Genomic DNA, 22,032 nt, shown 5'->3' with positions numbered 1-22,032 from the left:
AACGTTTTAACTTTGACAGCACTAAGATATGACCTGGACTCTGTGTGTGTGTGTGTGTGTGTGTGTGTGTGTGGGGGGGGGGGGGGGGGGGGGGGGTGCAACGCAAGTACAGTAACAGCAAAGTCATTCTGGTTTTTTTTTTCTGCAGAGTCAGACTGCTTGGACAAACAGGCCACAAACTAATGAGCTCACTGACACAAACACACACTGACACTCGTACATGCTAACACGCACACACACATCAATCTCTTTGGGTTTAGCGTAGAGGACGCATCATCTCTGTCAGCTCAAACCGCAGCAGCAGCAGCAGCAGCAGCAGCTCAAGCAAAGTTAGCAAAGCCACAGGAAAACTTTGTGATGTCATCTGATATTTGTCAGCGTGCAGCGCAAACACGGACTGAGCGCGAGCAGCTTTTTGGGCTGCAACAGTCAGAGCTGGCACGAACCCCCCCCCACCCCCCCCCCCCCCCCCCACCCCCCCCCCCCCCCATTGCAAAGCACGTGAGCGTTTCAATAAAATATGAAGCACGTCGCCTTGATGGCAACTCTCCAGAGGAGGCAAGCGAGCATGTGCACATATACGAGTCGACCATGAGCTATAAAAGGGCCCCCGTCTTCAATCTAGGTCACACCACGTGGGACGCATCATACCCACTTCGAAGGGATCTTTCACAATGAATGGCGCCATTGCTGCTTTGGCCAGGGTGACACTAACCAGGGCAAAGTCACCAAATGGGAGACAATTTGTCGTTTGTCGCTTGGGGGGGGGGGGGGTGTAACTAAGTACATCAACGGTCCATCTCGGTTCCTATCGCTAACGTCATGATACCATTTTCAACTGTGGAAAACGACGGCTTTGAAGAGATGATAAACATTTTACGGCCGCAATACATCGTCTCGTCACGGCCGCACTTCAGCCATGCGCCGGAACTCTACGTGCAAGTCAAAGCTGATGTTGAGGTGCTTTGCCGTATGAGAAGCTGGACTAACTTAATATTAACTCATTCACTGCCAATGACGACTATAGACGTCAAAAATCCAAGCAATCAGCCAGTGCAAATTTTGACAAGAAACTTGAATTTAGTTTTAGTTATTCATTTTTTTCATTCATAGTTATTAATCCTCATTGTTATTAATAACGATGACAACAATTTCATTGCTAAGTGCTACCATCGTGCATAGTGATCGGTCTTGGTCTTACTGAGACCACAAACTGGGTCTCGACCTCCAGAAGTCAATTGCTCCTTATTTTTGTCAACTAAAGTTGGATTAAAACTCAAATACAATTAGGTGACTAAGTTATGACTAAGGCTTTAATTAAATTTAGTCAGAAGACTATAACTAAAACTAAATTGAAATTTCTTTTTTTTTTTTTATTAAAATTTTAATTTAAAATTTTCTTTCTTTTTTTTTTTTTTTTTTCAAAATTAACATTGGCCGTTTGCTTGGATTTTTTACGTCTATAGTTGTCATTGGCAGTGAATGAGTTAAGTATGCAGAGGACGTTGTGAAACTTCTAAAACAGGGGTCAGCAACCTTTCCTGTCAAGAGAGCCATTTTGGGTCAAATCAATAAACAAATATCTGTCCGGAGGGAGACGCAAAACATTTGAACATTGTGATGAACGAAACAGATATGTTGAGAGTCAGCTTTGAAATTAAATATGTTTAGTTTAACTTCATTTCAATATTAAGATTTATTTTATGCATTTGTTGTTTTAAGGGCTCGTTTTTTTGTAGTGGAACTAATGTTCTTTATGTGTGTTTTGTATGGGGACGCTAATGACTGACGCATTTTTGAAAATTCTAATAAATATAGGTGGATGGAAACCTGATTAGTTTTGGAAATTTTATGGACATATGGTAATTTTCTGCTTCATTTTTTTCTTGTACATTTTATGGCTTTTTTTTTTTTTTTTTTTTTTTTTACATTTTCAGCCTTTTTAGCAAGTCAATTTTCTGAATTTTTTTAAAATTTTGTGGACAAATAGCAATTTTCTGAATTTCCTCTTCCTCTTTGGGTATTTTATGCTCGCTTTTTGGACATTTTTAGGTTTTTCGTTTTCTTTTCTTTTCTTTTTTTTAAATGTCTCATTTTCTGACAACTTAAAAATTTGGACTCTGAATTTTTTTGGAATATTTTGAATATTTAATGATTCCTTTATATTTAATCATCAAATCATTTAATGAATATTTCATCTAAATTTTATGGACATATGGTAATTTTCTGCTTCATTTTTTTCTTGTACGTTTTATGGCTTTTTTTTTTTTTTTTTTTTTTTTACATTTTCTGCCTTTTTAGCAAGTCAATTTTCTGAATTTTTTTGAAATTTTGTGGACAAATAGCAATTTTCTGAATTTCCTCTTCCTCTTTGGGTATTTTATGCTCGCTTTTTGGACATTTTTAGGTTTTTCGTTTTCTTTTTTTTTAATGTCTCATTTTCTGACAACTTAAAAATTTGGACTCTGAATTTTTTTGGAATATTTTGAATATTTAATGATTCCTTTATATTTAATCATCAATTCATTTAATGAATATTTCATCTAAAAAAAAAAATGTAAAAAAATAAAATAAAAAATTAAATTTTGAGGCCACAGGAGAGTGACTAAAGAATCTCATCTGGCTTCAGAACCGCAGATTTCAGACCCCTGTTCTAAAACCTTCAAAAAATTGCCACCACCTGTGCTCAGTGATGAACTCAATTCCATAATATGGCCATCATGCCTCGAAAATACATGATTGAGCAAAACAAACTGATATTGAAATGTGAACGATGAGCTACTTTTACACCAGGGGTGTCCAAACTACGGCCCGGGGGCCATTTGCGGCCCACCGTCCATTTTTCAGTGGCCCGCAACATATGCTAAAAATGGCATTTGACTCAGTTCAAATAAAATAAACAAAACAAAAATGTTTGGAGATGATCAAAGTAAGAAGGGTGCCATTAAAGGATATTTTAGTTAACTAAAACTAAAATTCAAAAAACAATATTGTTACTGAAATAAAATAAAAACACAAATTCTTTTAAAAAAAGGAAAACTAACTGAAACTACATTTTATGTTAACAAAACTGACTAAAACTAACTATAATTATAGCAAACATGTCCTTCATTTTAGTCTTTGGTAATTAATTTAATGCATGAGCCTTTGGGGAGGATTTTTAATGTGATTTTTAAGTTGATGTATTTTGATATAAACCAGAATAATGACGTTTGAACGAGTTAAAGTGCTCGATAAATAACGTCGAGCTGAGCTGAGGTGAACTTTAAACCTCAATTGTAAGGCTTTAACTTGAGCATAACCTCAAACACGCCAATGCCAATCGCTGACCTGCCATATTTGTTGAGCACGGTTGCCCGCGTTTTGCAAACATCATCAACTTGGAGTTGACTTTAGCAATTGAGTAACTCATCGCTTGCACGGTTGCACCCAACCCAAGTGGCATCGCTCATCACTTGGCCAAACCAAAAAGTTGACAGCGACACTCGCTTGGTTCCGAGAAGTCAGCAGCAGGCTGACAACAAGCTCTGATGAGCGAAGCATCTCACTGGGCCTTGACACAATCACAAACACTTTTTCGCTCTGGACAGACTGTGTCACCCAGTGAGAGTGAAAAATAAAGCAACGTGCCCCTCATTTCGGCGAGCTTAGTGAAGTCTGAATGAGCGAATGCTGCATTAGACTTGATTTTCTGCAGCATCACTGCCACACGCACTTTTTTGTGCACCCACTGCCACTGTATTAGGTTTATCAGCCACCCACACCCCACCCCCACCCCCACGCACCGTCCTCCCTCCTTTGCACTTGCTGCACAACTGCAGAGAAAACAGCAGCAACCAGTAGAAACAGTCGTGCAAGCAACGCAAAGTCTCTCGAATTGGCTCCGCACGCACACAGTCCAACTCACCAGTTGGGTTCTTGGTTTTCTTGAGGCTCCTGCCACAAAGACACTGCAGCATATGCGATCCTTTGCTGAAAATGTTCTTCCAAATAAACCGCATGGATTTGGCCGACAAGGGGGAGGAGTAGGAGTAGGAAGGAGAACAGGAGGTGGGAGACGAGAGGCGCACCGGATGCGGCAGCCTAAATTTCTGCCACCGCATGGGGGCCGGCCCGCCCCCCTGTTTGCATGCCAGCGGAAACGGCCAGCTGTCGGGCTCGGTTCCACCGCGCTCGGCTCCGCCGATCCGCACCATAGAATGGAAGAGCAGAAGCAAGCCCGGGCCGTCGCCCGGTTTCTCGCCCGCCTCCACGTAGTATTTCTCCTCCTCGTCGTCGTCGTCGTCGTCGTCCGCGCGCGCCAGGAAAACGACGACCTCCGCCTCGGGCTGCTGCCGGAGAGGCCGGCGGTGCTCAGCAGCGGAGGAGGAGGTGGGGAAGAAGGAGGAGCGGCCGCCGCTGTTGCCGCCGCTGTTGCCGCGCTCCCGCCGCGGCGTCAAGAGCCCCCGAGCGCTCCTCTTCAAATGGCGTCGTCGTGTGCCGCGCGGCGCGGGGAGAGGAGCGGCGGCGGCGGGCAGGCATGCGGCGGCGCTAGTGGGAAGTCGGCGGTACGCGGCAGCTGTCGGCTTCTGTACAAAAAAACATTGCATATTAGTGACGGAGGGATGGCAGGGCTTCGGTGCGTCCGGGGAGGGGGCGGGAGGGTGGCGTGTGTGCAAAGGAGGAAGGGGAGGTGGGCGGGATGCGGATCCCGGGTGTCCGTCAGCAAGTCGGTGGCATCTTTGTATCAGTTAGAGCGGGCAACAACTGCAGCGGGGGGGCTGCTTTCCAAAGGCGCACGCACGCACGCTCGACGCAGAATCCTCCAGCGTGAGCAGCAGCTGCAGCCGCGCTGGTCCTCCTCGATCTGCTCAACTGAGAGGAATCACTGCAGGGAATATCTGCACTGTCCCGTCTTGCGCTCCATTCGCCCCCCCCCCCCCCGCACCCCGCAAAAGTCCTAATGAATATTTGATCAGTCTTTGGGCCTCCGCTTCTCAATAATCCGTCAACTCCGAAGCGCCAAGATGCCGCCTGCACGTTGCGGGAGCTGTTGCGATAAAGTGGCGGCGGGCGGGATGGGAGCTCGTGCGGGCGCCCTCGGCTGCTGCTCTCCCGACAAGCGAAGGAGAGTTGCACCGACTCGCTTTATTTAAAGCAACCTGTGAGGGAGCAGGAGCGAGAAACTCGGTGATTTCCGGTGCGCAACCTTCGCAATAAAAGAGCCGACGCGCAAATGCTCCACAGGGTGTGTAGTAGGGCTGGGAATCTTTGACTGTCTCACGATTCGATTCGATTACGATTTTTTGGGTCGACGATTCGTTTCAGAATCGATTCTCGATTCAAATGATTTTCAATTCAAAATGATTTGATTGACAAATGATTTCTGCTTCAATTTACAGATATGCACAACATTGTCATGATCTACTCCAGTCTGCTTTGCAAGACAAAATTACAAATAGAGACATGAAAGTTTTGTTTTTGTTTTGTTTTTTAAACATATTAATTTTGTATTTAAGTGCCTTTTTCCACAAAAACAGCATGTGGGCTACAACTTCCGTTTCCCCTTCTTCTTCATTTCTAATTTAAATAAAATCAATTTTGGGATATTGATATCGATTTGATTAATAAATGAGAATCTTGATTCTTTTATGAATCGATTTTTTTGGCACACCCCTCCCTAAAATGCAATAATTTCCTGACAATGGAATAAAATGTGCACTTAAATCGATCAAAAATATAATAAAACCCATTAATGTAACAATTTCACCAATAATGGAATTAGAAAATCCTGACTATATTGGAAGAACTTCTTCTTCTTTTTTTTTTTTTTCCTACCGCTACTCAACTCAACATTATTTCTAAAGCACTTTAAGACAAGCATTGCTGTATACAAAGTGCTCTACATGAAACAGAAATCGGTCATGCAGTAAAGAGTAATATAAGTAAAATAAGAGCAACACAAAACATTGTCAGTATACAAGTGAATAAAATTTACATCAATTAATAATAAGTAGGTAAGTGAATGAATGAATAAATAAATAAATAAATATCACATTCATAACACAAAATACAGCAGGCACCACAACACAGGCCGCTCATTGCTTTAATTGTTTTTTTTTATTTTTCCTTTTTAATTATTATTTTTATTATTTTAACTTCGCTAAATGTTTTTAAAGTTTACTGAATAATGTTTTAATATTGACAATGTATGTTTTTTGTTTTTTTTTAAGTAAATTTTGTAACCAACTTTTATTTTCTCTTCTTCCTCTGAATGTTAACTACTGTTTGTTTATGCTTATGTGTTGTCTTTCCTTGTGTAAAGCACATTGAGTTGCCTTGTGTATGAAATGTGCTATAAAAATAAACTTGCCACGTGATAAGCATTTCGGAGATCTAATTTGGTGAATACTTTAGCTTGCCGTAGTTGGTCAAAGACCGACGACATGATGGTAACTGCACTAACAAACTAGCCACCAGAGGGTGCTAGAACTGCACAAAGTTAAATCAACCTGACTTTTGTGACACGACAACACCATTTTTGTGGCAGTTTTAATATCGCAATATCACGATATTGCCGTTATCGTTACTTCCCTATCGTAGTTAGGCTAGTACAGCCCCTCCGTTGAAGAAAGAAAAGCTGAATCACTGAAATAACTTGAACAAAATTCAAATAAATTAAATACTTTGTATTTTCAAAAAAACTTGTTTTTCACACATGTGGGGAATAACTCAAACTGTCTGTAGAGACGCTCTTTTGGCTTGTTTGAACATTTTGCATTGGAATTATTTTGGAATAAATGAAACCTTCAAATAAATGTTTTTGTTGTTGTTGTTGATTAGATTAAAATTGCAATCATCCTGAAAGACTCCCCCCCCAAAAATCAAGATTTTATTTTTTAGTCACAATTTGATTGTATATTTTTTGTCTTGTTGAATAGATCAGTTTCAAACATTTGAGTATTAAACAGTTTCAAAACCAAAAACATTACATATGCCTGAATAATTTTTGACTTCCCCTTTAAATGCTTGGGGTCAACAGTCCAAAGCAATAGTGAGTGTAGTAAGGAGGTGACGAGACGGATTCAAACAGGAACAGGTGGAGGAAAGTGTCAGGTGTGCTCTTGTGATAGAAGAGGATGGAGGGGGAAGTTCATAAAACAGTAATGACGATGTACAGATTTGATAGAGTGGCAATGAAGAGATAGCAAAAAGAGCTGGAAGTGTGGAAATGAAAATGAGCTCATCAGATGGGTAGCCGAGGTGAAGTAAGATATTTTGGGGGGGGGGGGGCAAAAAGGAGAGCAGACTTGTGGTAGTGAGGATATCGATAGAAATGTGATGAGGATGGAGCTGACACAGGCAAGAGATCGAGAGGAAGACCTGAGTGAAAGGTTGAAAGATGGAGTGAGGGATGACTGTGTTAGATACTGTCGATGCAGAAGATAGGCTTGGATTGAAAAAGGATGACGCGCTGCGGCGACCCCTAGCGGAAGAAACACAGAAAAAGAAGACTATTTATGTAGTTATCCTCGTAGCATATTTTTGTGTCGAGCCTTAATATTCCTTCGCAAAAAGCCACGTCTGGCGGGGAGAAAAAAAAAAAAAAGTATTACAAGTATTTTCTTCTCCGTTATGTTTTGTGCCAGACTTGTCACACACACGCCCACGTGATGACGTCACCCCTTATTTGCGGAAGTAACCCGCCGGGGGAGCAACAAACGCATCCGACTTCTTGTGCAAACGCAGAAATATCATAACGGTACGTCGTGTTTGACGTCAGACACGAAAAGCCTTCTGTAAGAACGCTCGTCCTGGTCGTGTTGACCGAAGCGCGCGAAACATCCATCGTACGTTTATAACGACCTTTACTACCGAAAGCTAGCAAAAGTGGTCGCCAGTCTGTTTCCCAAGTAAGTGCTCGAAATAAATAGAGAGCATATTCAGCGTTAACTGTTGTAATGCATGAAACGTGACAGCAACGGCAAGTTGGTTGACTACGACGCGGTGCTGCGACGCTTTTCACTCGCAGTTGAGGTCGACGGATCCGAGTGGGAAGTCGGAGGTGTCTGTCCGAGGCCCGACTGGTCGCGATAGGGACTCTGTTGGCCGACTTTTGCGGCGCGCTGATTGGATGGAAGAAAGCCGCAGAGAGAGTCCAGCGGGCCAAGCTTCGCCTATCACAACAGACGCCAGCAGCCAGACCGTCAGCGTCGTGCAAGGTTCGGCCTATTTGACAAGTATCCGTGTCAATCCAAATGGAGCAGTAATATGAATAATTGTGTTTTGTTTTTTTTGCGGTACAGGTCATAGCCCCAGGTTGTCAAAGATCAACCTGTTTAGCTTGTTGAGTTTGTGGTTAGAGCTGTTCCCTCAGGCGCAAGCAGAGGACGACGACAATCAGGTTGGTGTAGAACAGGCGTGTCCAAACTTTTTCATTTGAGGGCCACATACAGAATATCAGAAGGACGCAAGGGCCACATAATGTTATGAAGAGAAATTGTGTTTAGTCCTAAAAATTGTACAAATAATTTATTTGTGCTTTTGCATATTTAGAAAAATGCTACAGTATATAAACCAATTTATTTGTAATATGGGTTATTATAGTTTGGGAATTTTTCATTTTAGTTTTTATTTCGTTTTGATTTTTAAAATTTAGTTAGTTTTAATTAGTTTTCAGGGTGGTTCTGATAGTTTTTATTAGTTATAGTTCTTTAATAAATGCTTTGTTTTAGTTTAGTTAGTTTCAGTATTAGTTTTAGTTTTTTTTTTTAAACGTGTATTACTTGTGCGCAATATTTAAAGAATACCATGGCGCGACGTCATTATTCCGGTTTATACCAAAATAAATCTACTAAAAATCACATTTAAAATCATCTCCAGCGGCTCATGCATTAACATAATTATCAAAGACTAAAACGAAGGACATTTTTGCTATAATTATAGTTTTATTTTAGTTAATTTTGTAAACACAATATGTAGTTTCAGTTAGTTTACTTTTTTTTTTTACTTTTTTTATTTCGTTAACAATTTTTTTTTTTAATTTTAGTTTTAATATTTTCGTGAGTTTTAATTAACCAAAATAACCTTTAATAGCACTTGTGTTTTTCGGCACCTTCCCTTTTACTTTAACCATCTCCAAACATTTTTGTTTTTATTTTATTTGAACTGAGTCAAATGCCATTTTTAGCATATATCGCGGGCCACTAAAAAAAATGGATGGCGGGCCGCAAATGGCCCCGGGCCGTCGTTTGGACACCCCTGATGTAGAAGTAGCTCATCGTTCACATTTCAATATCAGTTTGGTCCGACCTGCTGTGTTCCAGATCCGCAGCGTGGGTCTCGTGGTGGTGCGGGACAGGAAGGTGGTGGGGCTCCACTATAGTGGACATGAACTCCACGCTGGCCAGGCGGCCATCATCCAACATGGCGCCCGCCTGGCCGACTGTCAGCTGTACTTCTCTCGGCGACCGTGCGCCACCTGCTTGAAGATGATCATCAATGGTGTGCAGAGATGTCATGAGTAATGAATGTGATGTCTTCAGTCGGGATGTAACGATATCCAAACATCACGATACGATAATTATCACAATATTGTGGGTGCATTGGTGAGATTTAAAAAAGATCACAATATTGTAAAAAAAAAAAAAAAAAGAGCTCATACAAAAAAAAGCACAATATTGTGCTTTTGTACATAACAGCAATGCATATAAACCACCTACAATCTCTAATAACAATATTGAGGCACTTACTTGCTAATGCAAGCACACATTGATCGCTTCACAAGCAAATTAGGTTCCCCTTCATCTGACAATTAGCATCAATTTTAAACATAGAAGGCCAAAACATCCCTAATGAAAATTAAATTGCACTAATAAAATAGCCACTAGAGGGTGCTAGAACTGCACAAATGGAAATCAAGCTCACTTTTTTAACAGATGTGTTCCTTTTAAATATCGTGAACATGACGACGATGATATTGTGGCAGTTTTAATATCACGATTAGTGATGTAACGATATCCAAACATCACGGTACGATATTATCACGATATGAAGGTTACGATATGATAATTATCACAATATTTTGGGCGTTGGCGATTTTAAAAAAGATTGCAATATTGTAAAAAAGATAGCTCATACTAAAAAAAAAAAAAAAAAAAAAAAAGCACAATATTGTGCTTTTGTACATAACAGCAATGCATATAAACCACCTACAATCTCTAATAACAATATTGAGGCTCTTACTTGCTAATGCAAGCACACATTGATCGCTTCACAAGCAAATTAGGTTCCCCTTCATCTGACAATTAGCATAGATTTTAAACATAGAAGGCCAAAACATCCCTAATGAAAATTAAATTGCACTAATAAACTAGCCACCAGAGGGTACTAGAACTGCACAAATGGAAATCAAGCTGACTTTTTTTTTAACAGATGTGTTCCTTTTAAATATTGTGGACATGACGACGACGATATTGTGGCAGTTTTTAATATCACGATATCACGATATTGGCCTTATCGTTACATCCCTCGTCTTCAGGATAGCAATCCTGCGGCGAGTTCATGTTGACATCAATTCCGCGCATCGTCTTTGCAGCTGGAGTGACTCAGATCTCCTTCTGGCCCGGAGACCCCGAGGTCAGCATGCTGCGATCCGACCCCCACGCTGCCGCCGGCCGCGTCCCCGAGGAGGCGGCGCTGGACGCCGCGGCCACGGAGAAGCTCAAGTCCAACAGCCGCTCGCACATCTGCTTGCTCCTGCAACCTCTGGCCACGGGCATGCTGCAGTTCGTCAGCGAGACGTCCAGAGAGTGCGATTTCGTGGCGGCGCTGGCCGATGACGACCCCGGCCCGGACACGGAGGAAGTCTTCCGCAGGTGCCGCTTGAACGCGTTTTGCTGAGAACGCAAGTCCGACCCCGGATGACGAGAGCGATTGTGGCACTTTTGTAGGGAGCAGGAGCAACATCTCGAAGACTTCTCCAAACGCTTCCTGATTGAGGATTCCCATCAGCACCGAGAGATTCTGACCCAAATGCATCTGGAGAACTTCTGCGTGGAGCCCTACTTTGCCAACCTCAGAAACAACATGAAGGAGCTGGTGAAGGTTCTGGCTGCCGTGGCGGCCGGGTTGCCGCGGCGACATTACGGATTTCACCGGTGAGAAATGCTCTGTAAACTCTGCCCTTCGATTTATCCATCCATCCATTTTCTTGACCGCTTATTCCTCACAAGGGTCGCGGGGGGTGCTGGCGCCTATCTCAGCCGGCTTTGGGCAGTCGGCGGGGGACACCCTGGACTGGTTGCCAGCCAATCGCAGGGCACACAGAGACAAACAACCATCCACACCTCGGGACAATTCGGAGCGCCCAATTAACCTGCCATGCATGTCTTTGGAATGTGGGAGGAGACCGGAGTACCCGGAGAAGACCCACGCGGGCACGGGGAGAACGTGCAAACTCCACCCAGGAAGGCCGGAGCCTGGACTCGAACCCGAGTCCTCAGAACTGGGAGGCGGACGTGCTAACCACTCATCCACCGCGCCGCCCCTTCTATTTATTTATTTATTTACTTATGCCCTGCGATTGGCTGGCAACCAGTCCAGGGTGTCCCCCGCCTACTGCCCAAAGCCAGCTAAGATAGGCTCCAGCACCCCCCGTGACCCTTGTGAGGAATAAGCAGTCAAGAAAATGGATGGATATTTATTTATTTATTTATCTAGTTATTTATTTATTTATTTATCTAGTTATTTATTTATTTATTATTTAAAAGAGAGAAGTAACCCCAGAATTTTTTTTTTTTTTTTTTTTTTTTTTTACAATAATATGTTCTATGCAGCCCCACTAGTCTAAATGTGGTATTCTGGCTGATATTGTGTTGGTGAGTATGAGATACGAGTTAAGCAGCAAAATCCAGCCGTTTTAAGCCATCACAGGGGGCGGCCATTTTTGCCACTGGCTGTCGACTGAAGATGACATCATTGTTGCTCAGAGCTCAAGTGTTAACAACAAATCACAGCTTAGCTTTCGAAAACAGATGATCTGTGATTGGTCGTTGCCTGAGCCCGTGCGCAACTGTGATGTCATCTTCAGTCGACAGCAAGTGGCAAAAATGGCTGGATTTTGCTTCATAACTCATATTCCACAAATGTAATATTAATCAGAATGTCATGTTTAGACTGAGTGAGGTCACATAATAGGTTGACTTCCACTTTAAAAGAGGAAGTCAACGATAATGTTTTATGTGGCACCACTTGCCTAAACATAGTATTCAGATTAACATTGCATTTTTGAATTATGAATTAAGCAGCATTATTGGCCTGTTTTTATCCACCTTGGGGTCCATTTTGTTACTCGCTGCCTACTGAAAATGACATCACAGTTGCTCAGGAAACCGATCACGGCTCATCGTGCAAACATCACATGAGCAAACTCAGACAACAGGCGAGCCCTGAGCAACTGTGATGTCATTTTCAGTTGACTGGATTTTGCTGCATTATTCATATTGCACAAGCTAGTGGTGCCACATATTTTAATTTTTTTTTATTTTTTATTTTTTTAAATTTGACTTCCCATTTAAGAATGTTGACATCATCTCTAACAGGGAACCGGCGGCCCCGGAAACATTAGTCACCAACTCGTCGCCGCCCTCTCACCATGAGGGCGTGTCCCAAGAAGTCGCCCGCCATTGCATCATCCAAGCCAGACTACTTGCCTACAGAACAGGTCTCAACTCAACTCAACTTTATTTATAAAGCGCTTTAAGAACAGGCGTTGCTGTATACAAAGTGCTGTACGTAAACATAAATATCAGTTTTGCAGTCAAACAAGAACAAAGCAAACATTTTGAAGTGCAATACAAGTTTTTTTGTTTGTTTTTTCAAGTCAATGCATTTTACATCAGTAAATAAATAAGAAGTCGGCAAGGGAATAAAGAGATAAATAAATACATAAATATGCAAGCTTGGAGGAGGCTTATTATGTCTCCCACATCGCGAAGCAGTTTGAAGTAGGGCTGCTCGATTATGGGGAAAAAATAATAATCACGATTAATTGGGCAATAATTGAAATCACGATTATTCAAGCAATTATTTATTTTTTGGTATAAAACAAGAAAATGTTTAAGCATTTACGAATATTAAGACCAATTAAAGAAAATAGAAACACTATAATTATATAAGTTCCTTTTGGACCAAACAATTTATAATAATATACATTTATAATAATATATCTATTTATTTATGTTGGCAAAAACTTAAGGTTGGACTGCAACGTGCACTGTGCTGTAGGACGATCATTTTTTTTTTGGTACAAAACAAGAAAATATTTAAATGTAAAAAAAAATAAATAAATAAAAATTAAAATATATATATATATATATATATATATATATATATATATATATATATATATATATATATATTTATTTATTTATTTATTTATTAAGACAAATACAATTCTTTGGGAAAAGTAGAATTAAAAAAATAATAATTCAATTAGTTATTTTAGAATTTTAAGACGGTGCCAAAAACGGTATAAATTTTAACAACTCAAAAATTAGTATTAATAATCTTTTTTTACGATATTGCTGATTTTGTAATTGTGAAGTGTAATCATTGAAATTGTAATTGAATTTCGATTAATTGCACCGCCCTAGTTTGAAGTAGGGGTGTGAATTGCCTAGTACCTGACGATTCGATTCGTATCACGATTCACAGGTCACGATTCGATTCGATACCGATTAATCCCGATACGAATTTATAAGTCGATTGTTGCGATTTTTCTTCATTCATATTTAGAAAATACTAATCAGTAAGCTTGTAGAGTGTAAGATTTATATGAAAATGTATTATTTATTTATCTGAAATTTCAGACTTATAGAGGTTGTAATCTGTTTCATGTTTGAACAGCATTAAAATAAAAATATTAAGGCTTAATGTGCCGTTCATATAACATTCTTCCATGCTCAAGGTGTGAATCCTAAAAAAAAAAAAAAAAAAAAAAAAAAAAAAAAAAAAATTCAATTCTGCCGATTATTGAATCGATTCGAGAATCGCGCGATGTAGTATCGCGATATATCGCCGAATCGATTTTTTTTTAACGCCCCTAGTTTGAAGTATCTCAATATGTCCCGAAGTAGCCCAAGGATTACAAAACACGATTTTCACGTGCTGATTTTCACACTTGACGAGTGGGCGGGCACTTGAGACGCACATTTTTATACAGTACAAACATTTACAGAGTCCAACTTGCGATTATTGTTTCAGAGGACCCTAAAGTGGGAGTTGGTGCCGTTATCTGGGCCAGCAGACATTTGGTAAGTTCATTTCTTGTTTTTCTTCAATTTAACGAGCATGTTCAGAAAATTTTTTTTTTTTTTTTTTGCCCCAGGCTGGACTTAATGGACCTGGTCGGCTGTCCCTGGTGGGCTGCGGGTACAACGCTTACCCAGCGGGCTCGCAATATGCAGAGTACCCACTCATGGATGACAAGCAAGAGGACCGCAAGCGGCGCAAGTACCGATACATCATCCACGCTGAGCAGAACGCCCTCACCTTCAGGTATCGGGGTCGACCGAGCGCCCGATCACGCTGATCCGCTGGGCTGCGCTTTGACGTCTCTGATGTTTGTAGGACTCGTGATATCAGCCCGGAGGAAGCCGCCGTGCTGTTTGTGACGAAATGTCCATGTGACGAGTGCGTCCCTCTGATTCGAGGCGCCGGCATCACGCACATTTACACCACCGACCAGGACCGGGACAAGAACAAAGGCGACATTTCCTACCTCCGATTCAGCAACTTGAAGGAAATCCAAAAGTTCATAGTGAGCAAATTGATTGTTATTTATGTATTTTTCCAAATCCAGAAGTTGCAAATGACAAAAGTTGCCACAGCTTCATTGGAAAAGTGGTAGTACCAGAAATATTAAATTTTGGGGGTACTCGGTATTCCTGCAACATTTGATAATTTCTTTCCCATGATAACAAATCCAGGTTGCCATAATGAAATGCAGAATTGGTCAATCAAATGAGTGACAGGTCTTTTTTTTTTCCCCCACAGTGGCAAAAGGACCCCGTAGCACCTCCTTTGAACATAATCAGTAAGCTCCATCTGGTAAAAGTCAAAAAATGTCTGCACCTGACCTGCCTCAACGTCGTGACAGCCGCATTTTTGCTTCCAGACGGTCACGCGAGCAAGCGCACCAGGCAAGAGGCGGATGAGAAGCACGGCATCAAGAAACAACGACAGCAGTTCTAACAACTTGTCTTCTGTCAGCTGAGTGTTACGGAGCCCCTAAGGTGACAGGGTAGAAAAAAAAAAAACACCAACTTTGCGTTCCCTCGCAAAATTGAAAAACATTTTGCGTTTTGCGAGGGAACACAAAGATTGCGTGCCCTCGCAAAAAACTTTGCGTTCTCTCGCAAAGATTGCGAGCCGTTTTGAGAGGGAACGCAAAGTTATTTTTTTCGCCTACCGTGTCACCTACGCTGTGCCGTAAACACTTCCGGGTCATCTTCCGTGAGAACAAAAGCGACGTGTAAACAAAGCAGTGGAAAAATAAATGCTTAAAAAAAAGAAAAGAAATACATGCTCCATCCTAGTCGCTTTGGGAAAGCTTTCCCACTGCTTTGTTTCATGTTTACAAACGTTCCGTCCTCGTCGCTTTTGTTCACATGGAAGATGACCCGGAAGTGTTTACAGCGCAGCTAAGGTGACATGGTAGGCGAAAAAAACAACTTTGCGAGGGCACGCAATTTTTGCGTTCCCTCAAAGATGTTTGTGAGGGAACGTAAAGTTTTTTTGTTTTTTTTCCTACCATGTCACCTTAGGGGCTCCGTAAAGTGTCGCCCCCAAACTGGCGTCACCGCACGTGCACCTTGTAACTGAACTGGGAGCGTTAATCTTGCCATCAGCTTTGAGACACAAAAACACAGCTGACCACATCGACCTCATCATTAAGCAGCAGCAACTTATAGTTTAATTCTATTGAAGATATAAACCTTAATGTGGGTTGTGATACCCACATTAAAACAATATATATTATGTAAGTGGTGAATTATTTTATATGTATGTGCGCGTCAAATCTATTTTATGTCAAATGTATATTTTATTGGACACTTTTTTCTTTTTCTTTTTCAAATGATAGGAATTGAGATGTTAGTCATTGTTCTATTTGAAATAAATGGCAGTTGCACAAATGCTAAAATGGTACAAACGGATGAAACTTGATCCCACAGTTTTTTGAATCCAGTCAAAAGAATTCCTAATTTGGCTTGGCTGATGATGAAGTTTAATCTTGATACTTTAGTTTGCAGAGAGTGACTTGAGGCTGGTGTGATAAAAGAAGCGCAAAACGCTGAGTTTCAATCCTTTTAATTCATTCTCAGTATAGTACACAAATGAAGCTGCGCGTCACTCAACATGAAACGCTAGCAACACGATCCAGAATGCGGACAAGACTTGGAGAAACATCCACTGGGAAATAAACTACTTTCATTAAAGCTTAAGTGTTGCGTGTGATGCACTTTTTTCCTCTCTAAAACCAACTTCTCATGCTTAATGATTTTTGCACATTTTGTTGTCTATGTGGCTTTTCACAGTTGCCACTCCACTTTGTAATCAAGATATTGACGCAAAGCGGAACTCTGCAGACATATGCTGCCTAATCACATCAAAAATCTAGTCCAAAGCGCAACGCTCAGACAATTAAACCTCCCTTGAAAGATACAAGTAAACAAAATAGAAAAACACCGCAAACTAAAATGGCACTTCTTGAATCTTCCACTCGGTAGCTGAATCGGACCTAAACGAAGGAAAGACAGCTTGTCACTCAGTCTCTGCACCACTGTATAAAATAACACAACAGCATGAACATGTTGATTAGCCCATTCTTTTTTTTTTTTTTCCCCCCAAGCATTTAGAATACACAAAGTGCAAAGAGGTGCCACGAAAAGAATCAGTGATAGCTCAGTTAAAGGGATACTTGACTCGTGCCATTTTCAACAGTAAGAAGATATTTTTGTCCAGAAATAGTCTAACATTATTTTTCATGAACAATTAATACTTTTAAAAACACTTTTTTTTCCAGTTTAACTACTGTATTTAATGCCAAAAACATTGCACACAGCTGGTGAGTCTTCTTTTCTTCTTCAAATGTGCTGTATGGGGTAGATGCCACGGACTTCCGGGTTTCACAATTCAGCCCGTTTCCGGTCACTGCTGGCCGCGTTCCAGCACTCGCACACCACCCCTACGCCCCACCCCTCAACCGTGCGCTGCCGCCTAATGGGCGTCTCAGCTCTCTGAAATGCTTCGGACAACTGAGACAGACCAACCAACACACGTCGCACCCGTCGGCGGGAAAACGCAACCAAGGGGCACAAAGGCGGAAGCGCAAGTACGCACACACGTCTCAAATAGGAACCGGAAACAAAGCTCATGTGTGAAAACCTGGAAGTCCCGCCTCCTCCCTGGCATATAACCCATTGATAAAATGGTGAACCTCGTAAAAAAAAGGTTGAGAAATGATTAAGTTACAACTTATTTTTAATGTACAAGCATTCCTTGTGACAGGCCAAGTCGCTTAAAAACACATTCTTCTACTTGCTGTCGACTGAAGATGACATCACTTGTGCTGAGGAAACAGGTTACGACCAATCATTGCTCAGTTTGCCGACCAAACTCAGGAAACAAGTGAGCCGTGATTGGTCGTTAACTATTTCCTCAGCACAGGTGATGTCGTCTTCAGTCAACAGCAAATGGGAGAAAAAAAAAAAAAAAGTGTTTTCAAAAGGTATTAATTGTACATGAAAAATTACATTTTCAAATTCATTCTAATCTGGACAAATTAACTTTTTACTGCTGAAAATGGCTCAGTGAGACAAGTATCCATTTAAAAGTCCCTACATTGGAAATCAAGTGTTGGCAACATTTGATGTGCGTTTACAGGATGGTGCCTGCAGGCTTCCAAAGCAGTAAACATCCTTTGCACGTGACCATTTGTTTATGAGTTCAGTGTCACCTCGACAACCAAACTCATATGAGCAACAAAGTGTTGAGGAGGGGTGACTAATGTGCATCCATGTCATCCGAAAAAAATCGTCACCACACGGGTGGTGTATGTTCTCTCAAGCAGCCGTCCGATGCATTTGAACTGCTGGTGTTGCCCACTCAGCCAAACAAATGAGTTGTGGCACTGCTACATACTAATGATCGAAAATAAATTTACAAAAAGGTGAGTGATTGAGAACTATTCTTGCACATAATTTTAGTGAAGCAAAAGAGAAAATACAAACATTTTTTTTTTTTTTTTAAATAGTTTTTTTTTTTTTTTTCCCTATAGGTTCATATTGTTGAGTGGGGAGGGGCTTCTCTAGGACGCTGGCTTCTTAAGATCCCTGATCTGTTTGATAAGGTAGGTTTTCTCGTCGTTGAACTGCTCGTCGTCCGTGCGGTCCTTCTGGAAGTTGCTCAGGAAGTCAATCAATTTGGTCTGGTTCTTGAGGAGGATGTCAACGATGGGCTGCGACTTGTTGGGGTTGGCCACAAACACCTGAGGATGAGCACATGCACCTTTTTCAACATAAAACTTCACGAAGGACACATGGAACCTCTGAAGTTGGAATGGCCTCTGGATTCAAAAGACGAAAAAGAACCTGAAAAGATACTAGTGCTGCATTCGAGGATGGTCGGAAGTCGGAGTTTTCCGAGTTCAAACCAGGAAGTGTGTACAGGAACGCCCCCTTGAACTCGGAAATTCCACTTGTGAAGTCGGAAGAAAAAAAAAGGTGGACAGACAGAGAGAGACAGGAGGAGGAGAAAACAGGAGAGGAAAGGACAACACACAAACGCGGTTTGTACAAGATGAGCCGGATACGCAGTTAACATTTGGAGACATTTTAATTAGTTCAAGTCAGATGCTGCTCTTGCAGTTAAATTCCTACTCACTATTTTTGTTATTTTGATTGTTGTTGGTTGAAGTTTTAATTTTGTTTCTTGTTTATTGTATGGAGCCTATTAACACATTCACTGCCAGCCCAGCAAAAATGCATTATTTGACGTCTTTTTCCGTCAATGGCAATCAATGAGTTAAGATGAGATGTAACCAAAATTGACAGATTTTTAAGCAAAATTTGCCTTAAAAAAAGAAAAAGGGAAAAAAGGATGCTGCAATATAATCACAAAATATATTGGCACATTGTGTTTAAAACATTCACTGCCAGCCCAGCAAAAATGCATTATTTGACGTCTTTTTCCGTCAATGGCAGTCAATGAGTTAATGTGTTCTATAAAATGAGAAAACAATCATTTTCTTTGCTTGATAATTGTTGCTATTTGCAGTCAGTAGAGTGCACATTTAGTTCACCAAGTCATTTATCAAAATGTATGGTAAATTTGTCATAAATATTTGAAAGAGCCATTTGAGATCCAAATGAACCGGCTCACAGAAAAAGAGTCGAAAATCCCATCACGACAAAACACAATTTACTCGAGTATAAAACTAGATAGCTTTCTTCATTCATAAATATTCATCATAACTTCACGTAACGCAACATACGTGACAGTATTGCCGCTATATCCCTGCATAAAATTATACGGGAAACCACTTAACTGTATGGAATGCTTATGAAATAAGATTAAAACAATTAAATGAAGCAAAATTGCAAAAATGTCAGTTTTCTGGAGATCAAATTGAGTTTTGAGGACCAAAATGAAAAACAATTTATCACTACCCGCCATTTTGGTTGTTTACGTTCGCCTCGAACGCTTTCAGGTCGGAACTGGGAAGTTTCAACTCGGATATTTCCGACATCCGACCATCCTCGAATGCAGCATAGCAGTTGTCTTTTTTTTTTTTTTTACCTTGAAGACGTGGAAGGCCTCAAACTGGATGTTGGCACTCTTGTCCCTTAACAGGTTCATCATCATCTTGAGATTTTCCGGCTTGCTGATGTAGCGCGTCATCACCGTGAAGTTGTGTCGGTCCAGCAAGAGCTCGCCCAAAAGCTGCAGGAAAACGACGTCACATGATGAGCCGCGGCGCGGCGGCTACGATGACCGATCGCGAGCATGCAAACCTTGAGCGACTGCCTCTTGGTGACGTAGTTCTCAGAGTGCAGAAGCTTCTCGTAGTCTGCAAACACCTGCAGCGACACAGAAGTTCAGCACGGGTCATATTTATCTCCAAAACATTTTGCGTTTGGACCGGGCGGGCTGGTTGCAAGGAAAAAAATCAAATAAAATCACTCACCGCGTCGTAGTTGTGTTCGAGATACTCCGCTACGAGCACTTTGTGCCTCGTCAGGAGATCCTGCGAGCAGAAACAACAGCTGCACCCTGACTTGGACTTTTGCCGAATGCTGCCGAATTGCTTTCCTGACGTACCTTGAAGGTGGCAAAGGCATCGGAGGCGATGTCGAAAGTGGACATCTCGACATAGCTGAAGAAACTGTGGAAGTGATCGGAATAGAGAACCACCTTGGCGAGGGGCTCGTGGCGGATGCACTCCCGCAGCATGATCCCACAGTTGAGCGCCACCTGGGGTGTCTCGTACCTTGAAAACCGAGGTGGGTTTTCAGTTCGCCACTGAAGCAGGCTTTTTTGTTTGTTTGTGTTGGTGAGTGAGAGCGACGTACCCTTTCAACAGGATGAAGAGAACGTCTTGATGGGAGCAGAAGTACTCCACAGTGGGGCTCCTGGTTCCGATCTGCCTCCTCAGGATGTTGTTGAAGATCTGACACACGTCCTTCTTGCCCTGGCAAGCGCACGTGTTGCGGCGTCAAATGGGGCTTAAGCGCTCGTTGGGCCGCGACGTGCATCCCTCCTCACCTCAAAGTCAATGACCTGCAGGTTTTCCACCAGTGTGATCAGCAGGCCGCTGTTGTAGAGCTCCTGGGCCAACTGGGCCACCGTCTCGGTGTGCGGCTCCTTGTCGTTGCTCCCGTACAGAATCTCCTTCATGGACACCAGACACTTGGACACCTCCTCCGATGCCTGCGGGAGAGCGGCGGCAGGCGGCGGCGGCGGCTCAACGGAACGTCCAACTCGCGACGGTCGCGCGCGCGTGAGGGCGGAGCCACCGCGTTCGCCCGAATCACCCACCTTGTCGCTCTTCTTGTCCTGTTTAATCAGCACGGCCAAGTTCTCCTTGAGGGTCTTGACGAGCTCCACCGGAGTCTTGTGGGATTTGCCAAACAGAGGCATGATGTCCGCACGCTCGCCTCGGGTCCTGGAAGGGTGCAGGTGTGTTCAGTTCAAGAGAAAAAAAAATAACAAATTCAACTCATAGTTAAGTACATATACAGCAGTGGTAAGGCAAGGCAAGGCAAGTTTATTTGTATAGCACATTTCATACACAAGGCAACTCAATGTGCTTTACACGAGGAAAGACAACACATAAGCATAAAAAAACAATAGTAATATTCAGAGGAAAAAAATAAATAAATAAAAATAGGTTACAAAATTTACAAAAAAAAAAAAATACAGGAACAATCTTAAAACATTATTCAACAAACTTTAAAACTTTTAACATAAAAAAGTTTAAAATAATATTTAAAAAAAAAAAAACACTTAATTAAAGCTGTTTAAAAGTCCCTAATCAAAGGTATAAGAAAAAAGCAAAGTTTTTAACCTGGATTTAAAAGCATTTACACTTGACTTAGCCTATTCCATCTGTGTGCAGCATAATAGCTAAATGCAGCTTCACCATGTTTGCTTCCAACTCTGGGTTCCACTCGTTGGCCCAAGTCTGTGGATCTCATCTTCAGATAATAGTTTTATCCGTTCTGTGATTATGCTGGTAACTCAAAGCACTCATATCTCAAATCAACTTCCTCCCTTGAAATTAAATGAATGGTATTTGTTGTTCCAACACCCCCTTCCCCACAAAAAGGGGGCCGGGGGGGTGAATCATGGTGAAGTGTTTTCAATGAGAAAAATAGCAGTCTATATACATTATTATTATTAATAATAAGAATTATTATAATTTAGCAAAAACATAAATACAATTAAACCGTTATTGTCACACTTGGCAAAGGAAAGGCCACTGTGCGCATG

The 22,032-nt window shown here is 41.6% G+C and overlaps 3 protein-coding genes across 5 annotated transcripts in view; 1 reads left to right on the top strand and 2 right to left on the bottom strand.

The window, feature by feature from the left end:
• Window positions 1-5,099, bottom strand: part of LOC144013426 (fibroblast growth factor 14-like) — a 42,112-nt gene extending 37,013 nt beyond the window's left edge. Inside the window, exon 1 of the mRNA XM_077512283.1 lies at window positions 3,908-5,099. Within this exon, the coding sequence (XP_077368409.1) occupies window positions 3,908-4,589 (682 nt within the window). The 5' untranslated portion in view covers window positions 4,590-5,099. The remainder of the gene's footprint in view (window positions 1-3,907) is intronic.
• A 2,558-nt stretch (window positions 5,100-7,657) lies between these two features.
• On the top strand, window positions 7,658-16,484 carry cdadc1 (cytidine and dCMP deaminase domain containing 1). Of its 2 annotated transcripts, XM_077512278.1 has the most exons (12): window positions 7,658-7,892; window positions 8,012-8,201; window positions 8,286-8,383; window positions 9,306-9,483; window positions 10,577-10,856; window positions 10,932-11,138; window positions 12,582-12,703; window positions 14,245-14,294; window positions 14,369-14,538; window positions 14,611-14,800; window positions 15,037-15,076; window positions 15,158-16,484. In XM_077512278.1, exons 2-12 carry the CDS (start codon window positions 8,114-8,116, stop codon window positions 15,232-15,234), a joined length of 1,500 nt encoding a protein of 499 aa, XP_077368404.1. In that variant the 5' UTR covers window positions 7,658-7,892; window positions 8,012-8,113; the 3' UTR covers window positions 15,235-16,484. The 2 variants fall into 2 exon arrangements, with proteins under 2 accessions (XP_077368404.1, XP_077368405.1); XM_077512279.1 differs by having other exon boundaries at window positions 7,658-8,201.
• The window catches only part of cab39l (calcium binding protein 39-like), a 21,596-nt gene continuing 15,898 nt past the window's right edge, over window positions 16,335-22,032 (bottom strand). For both annotated transcript variants that reach the window (XM_077512281.1, XM_077512282.1), the window contains exons 2-9: window positions 21,079-21,205; window positions 20,806-20,970; window positions 20,613-20,731; window positions 20,362-20,530; window positions 20,228-20,287; window positions 20,055-20,120; window positions 19,840-19,983; window positions 16,335-18,529 (exon numbers count right to left, since the gene is read on the bottom strand). In XM_077512281.1, coding sequence (XP_077368407.1) covers window positions 18,350-18,529; window positions 19,840-19,983; window positions 20,055-20,120; window positions 20,228-20,287; window positions 20,362-20,530; window positions 20,613-20,731; window positions 20,806-20,970; window positions 21,079-21,180 — 1,005 coding nt within the window. In that variant the 5' untranslated portion in view covers window positions 21,181-21,205 and the 3' untranslated portion in view covers window positions 16,335-18,349. The remainder of the gene's footprint in view (window positions 18,530-19,839; window positions 19,984-20,054; window positions 20,121-20,227; window positions 20,288-20,361; window positions 20,531-20,612; window positions 20,732-20,805; window positions 20,971-21,078; window positions 21,206-22,032) is intronic.

This window comes from Festucalex cinctus, chromosome 2 (assembly GCF_051991245.1).
Source record: "Festucalex cinctus isolate MCC-2025b chromosome 2, RoL_Fcin_1.0, whole genome shotgun sequence".
In the NCBI taxonomy this organism is placed as follows: Eukaryota; Metazoa; Chordata; class Actinopteri; order Syngnathiformes; family Syngnathidae; genus Festucalex; species Festucalex cinctus.
The sequence above is the reverse complement of the archived record's forward strand: the minus strand, read 5'-3'. Positions and strand labels throughout refer to the sequence as shown.

Bases quoted from the DNA above. Each gene is read 5' to 3' on its own strand.
- cdadc1 (XM_077512278.1), top strand. From the start codon at position 8,114: ATGGAAGAAAGCCGCAGAGAGAGTCCAGCGGGCCAAGCTTCGCCTATC. The intron at 11,139-12,581 runs GTGAGAAATGCT...CATCTCTAACAG, and splicing joins CGACATTACGGATTTCACCG to GGAACCGGCGGCCCCGGAAA. The intron at 14,295-14,368 runs GTAAGTTCATTT...TTTTTGCCCCAG, and splicing joins TCTGGGCCAGCAGACATTTG to GCTGGACTTAATGGACCTGG.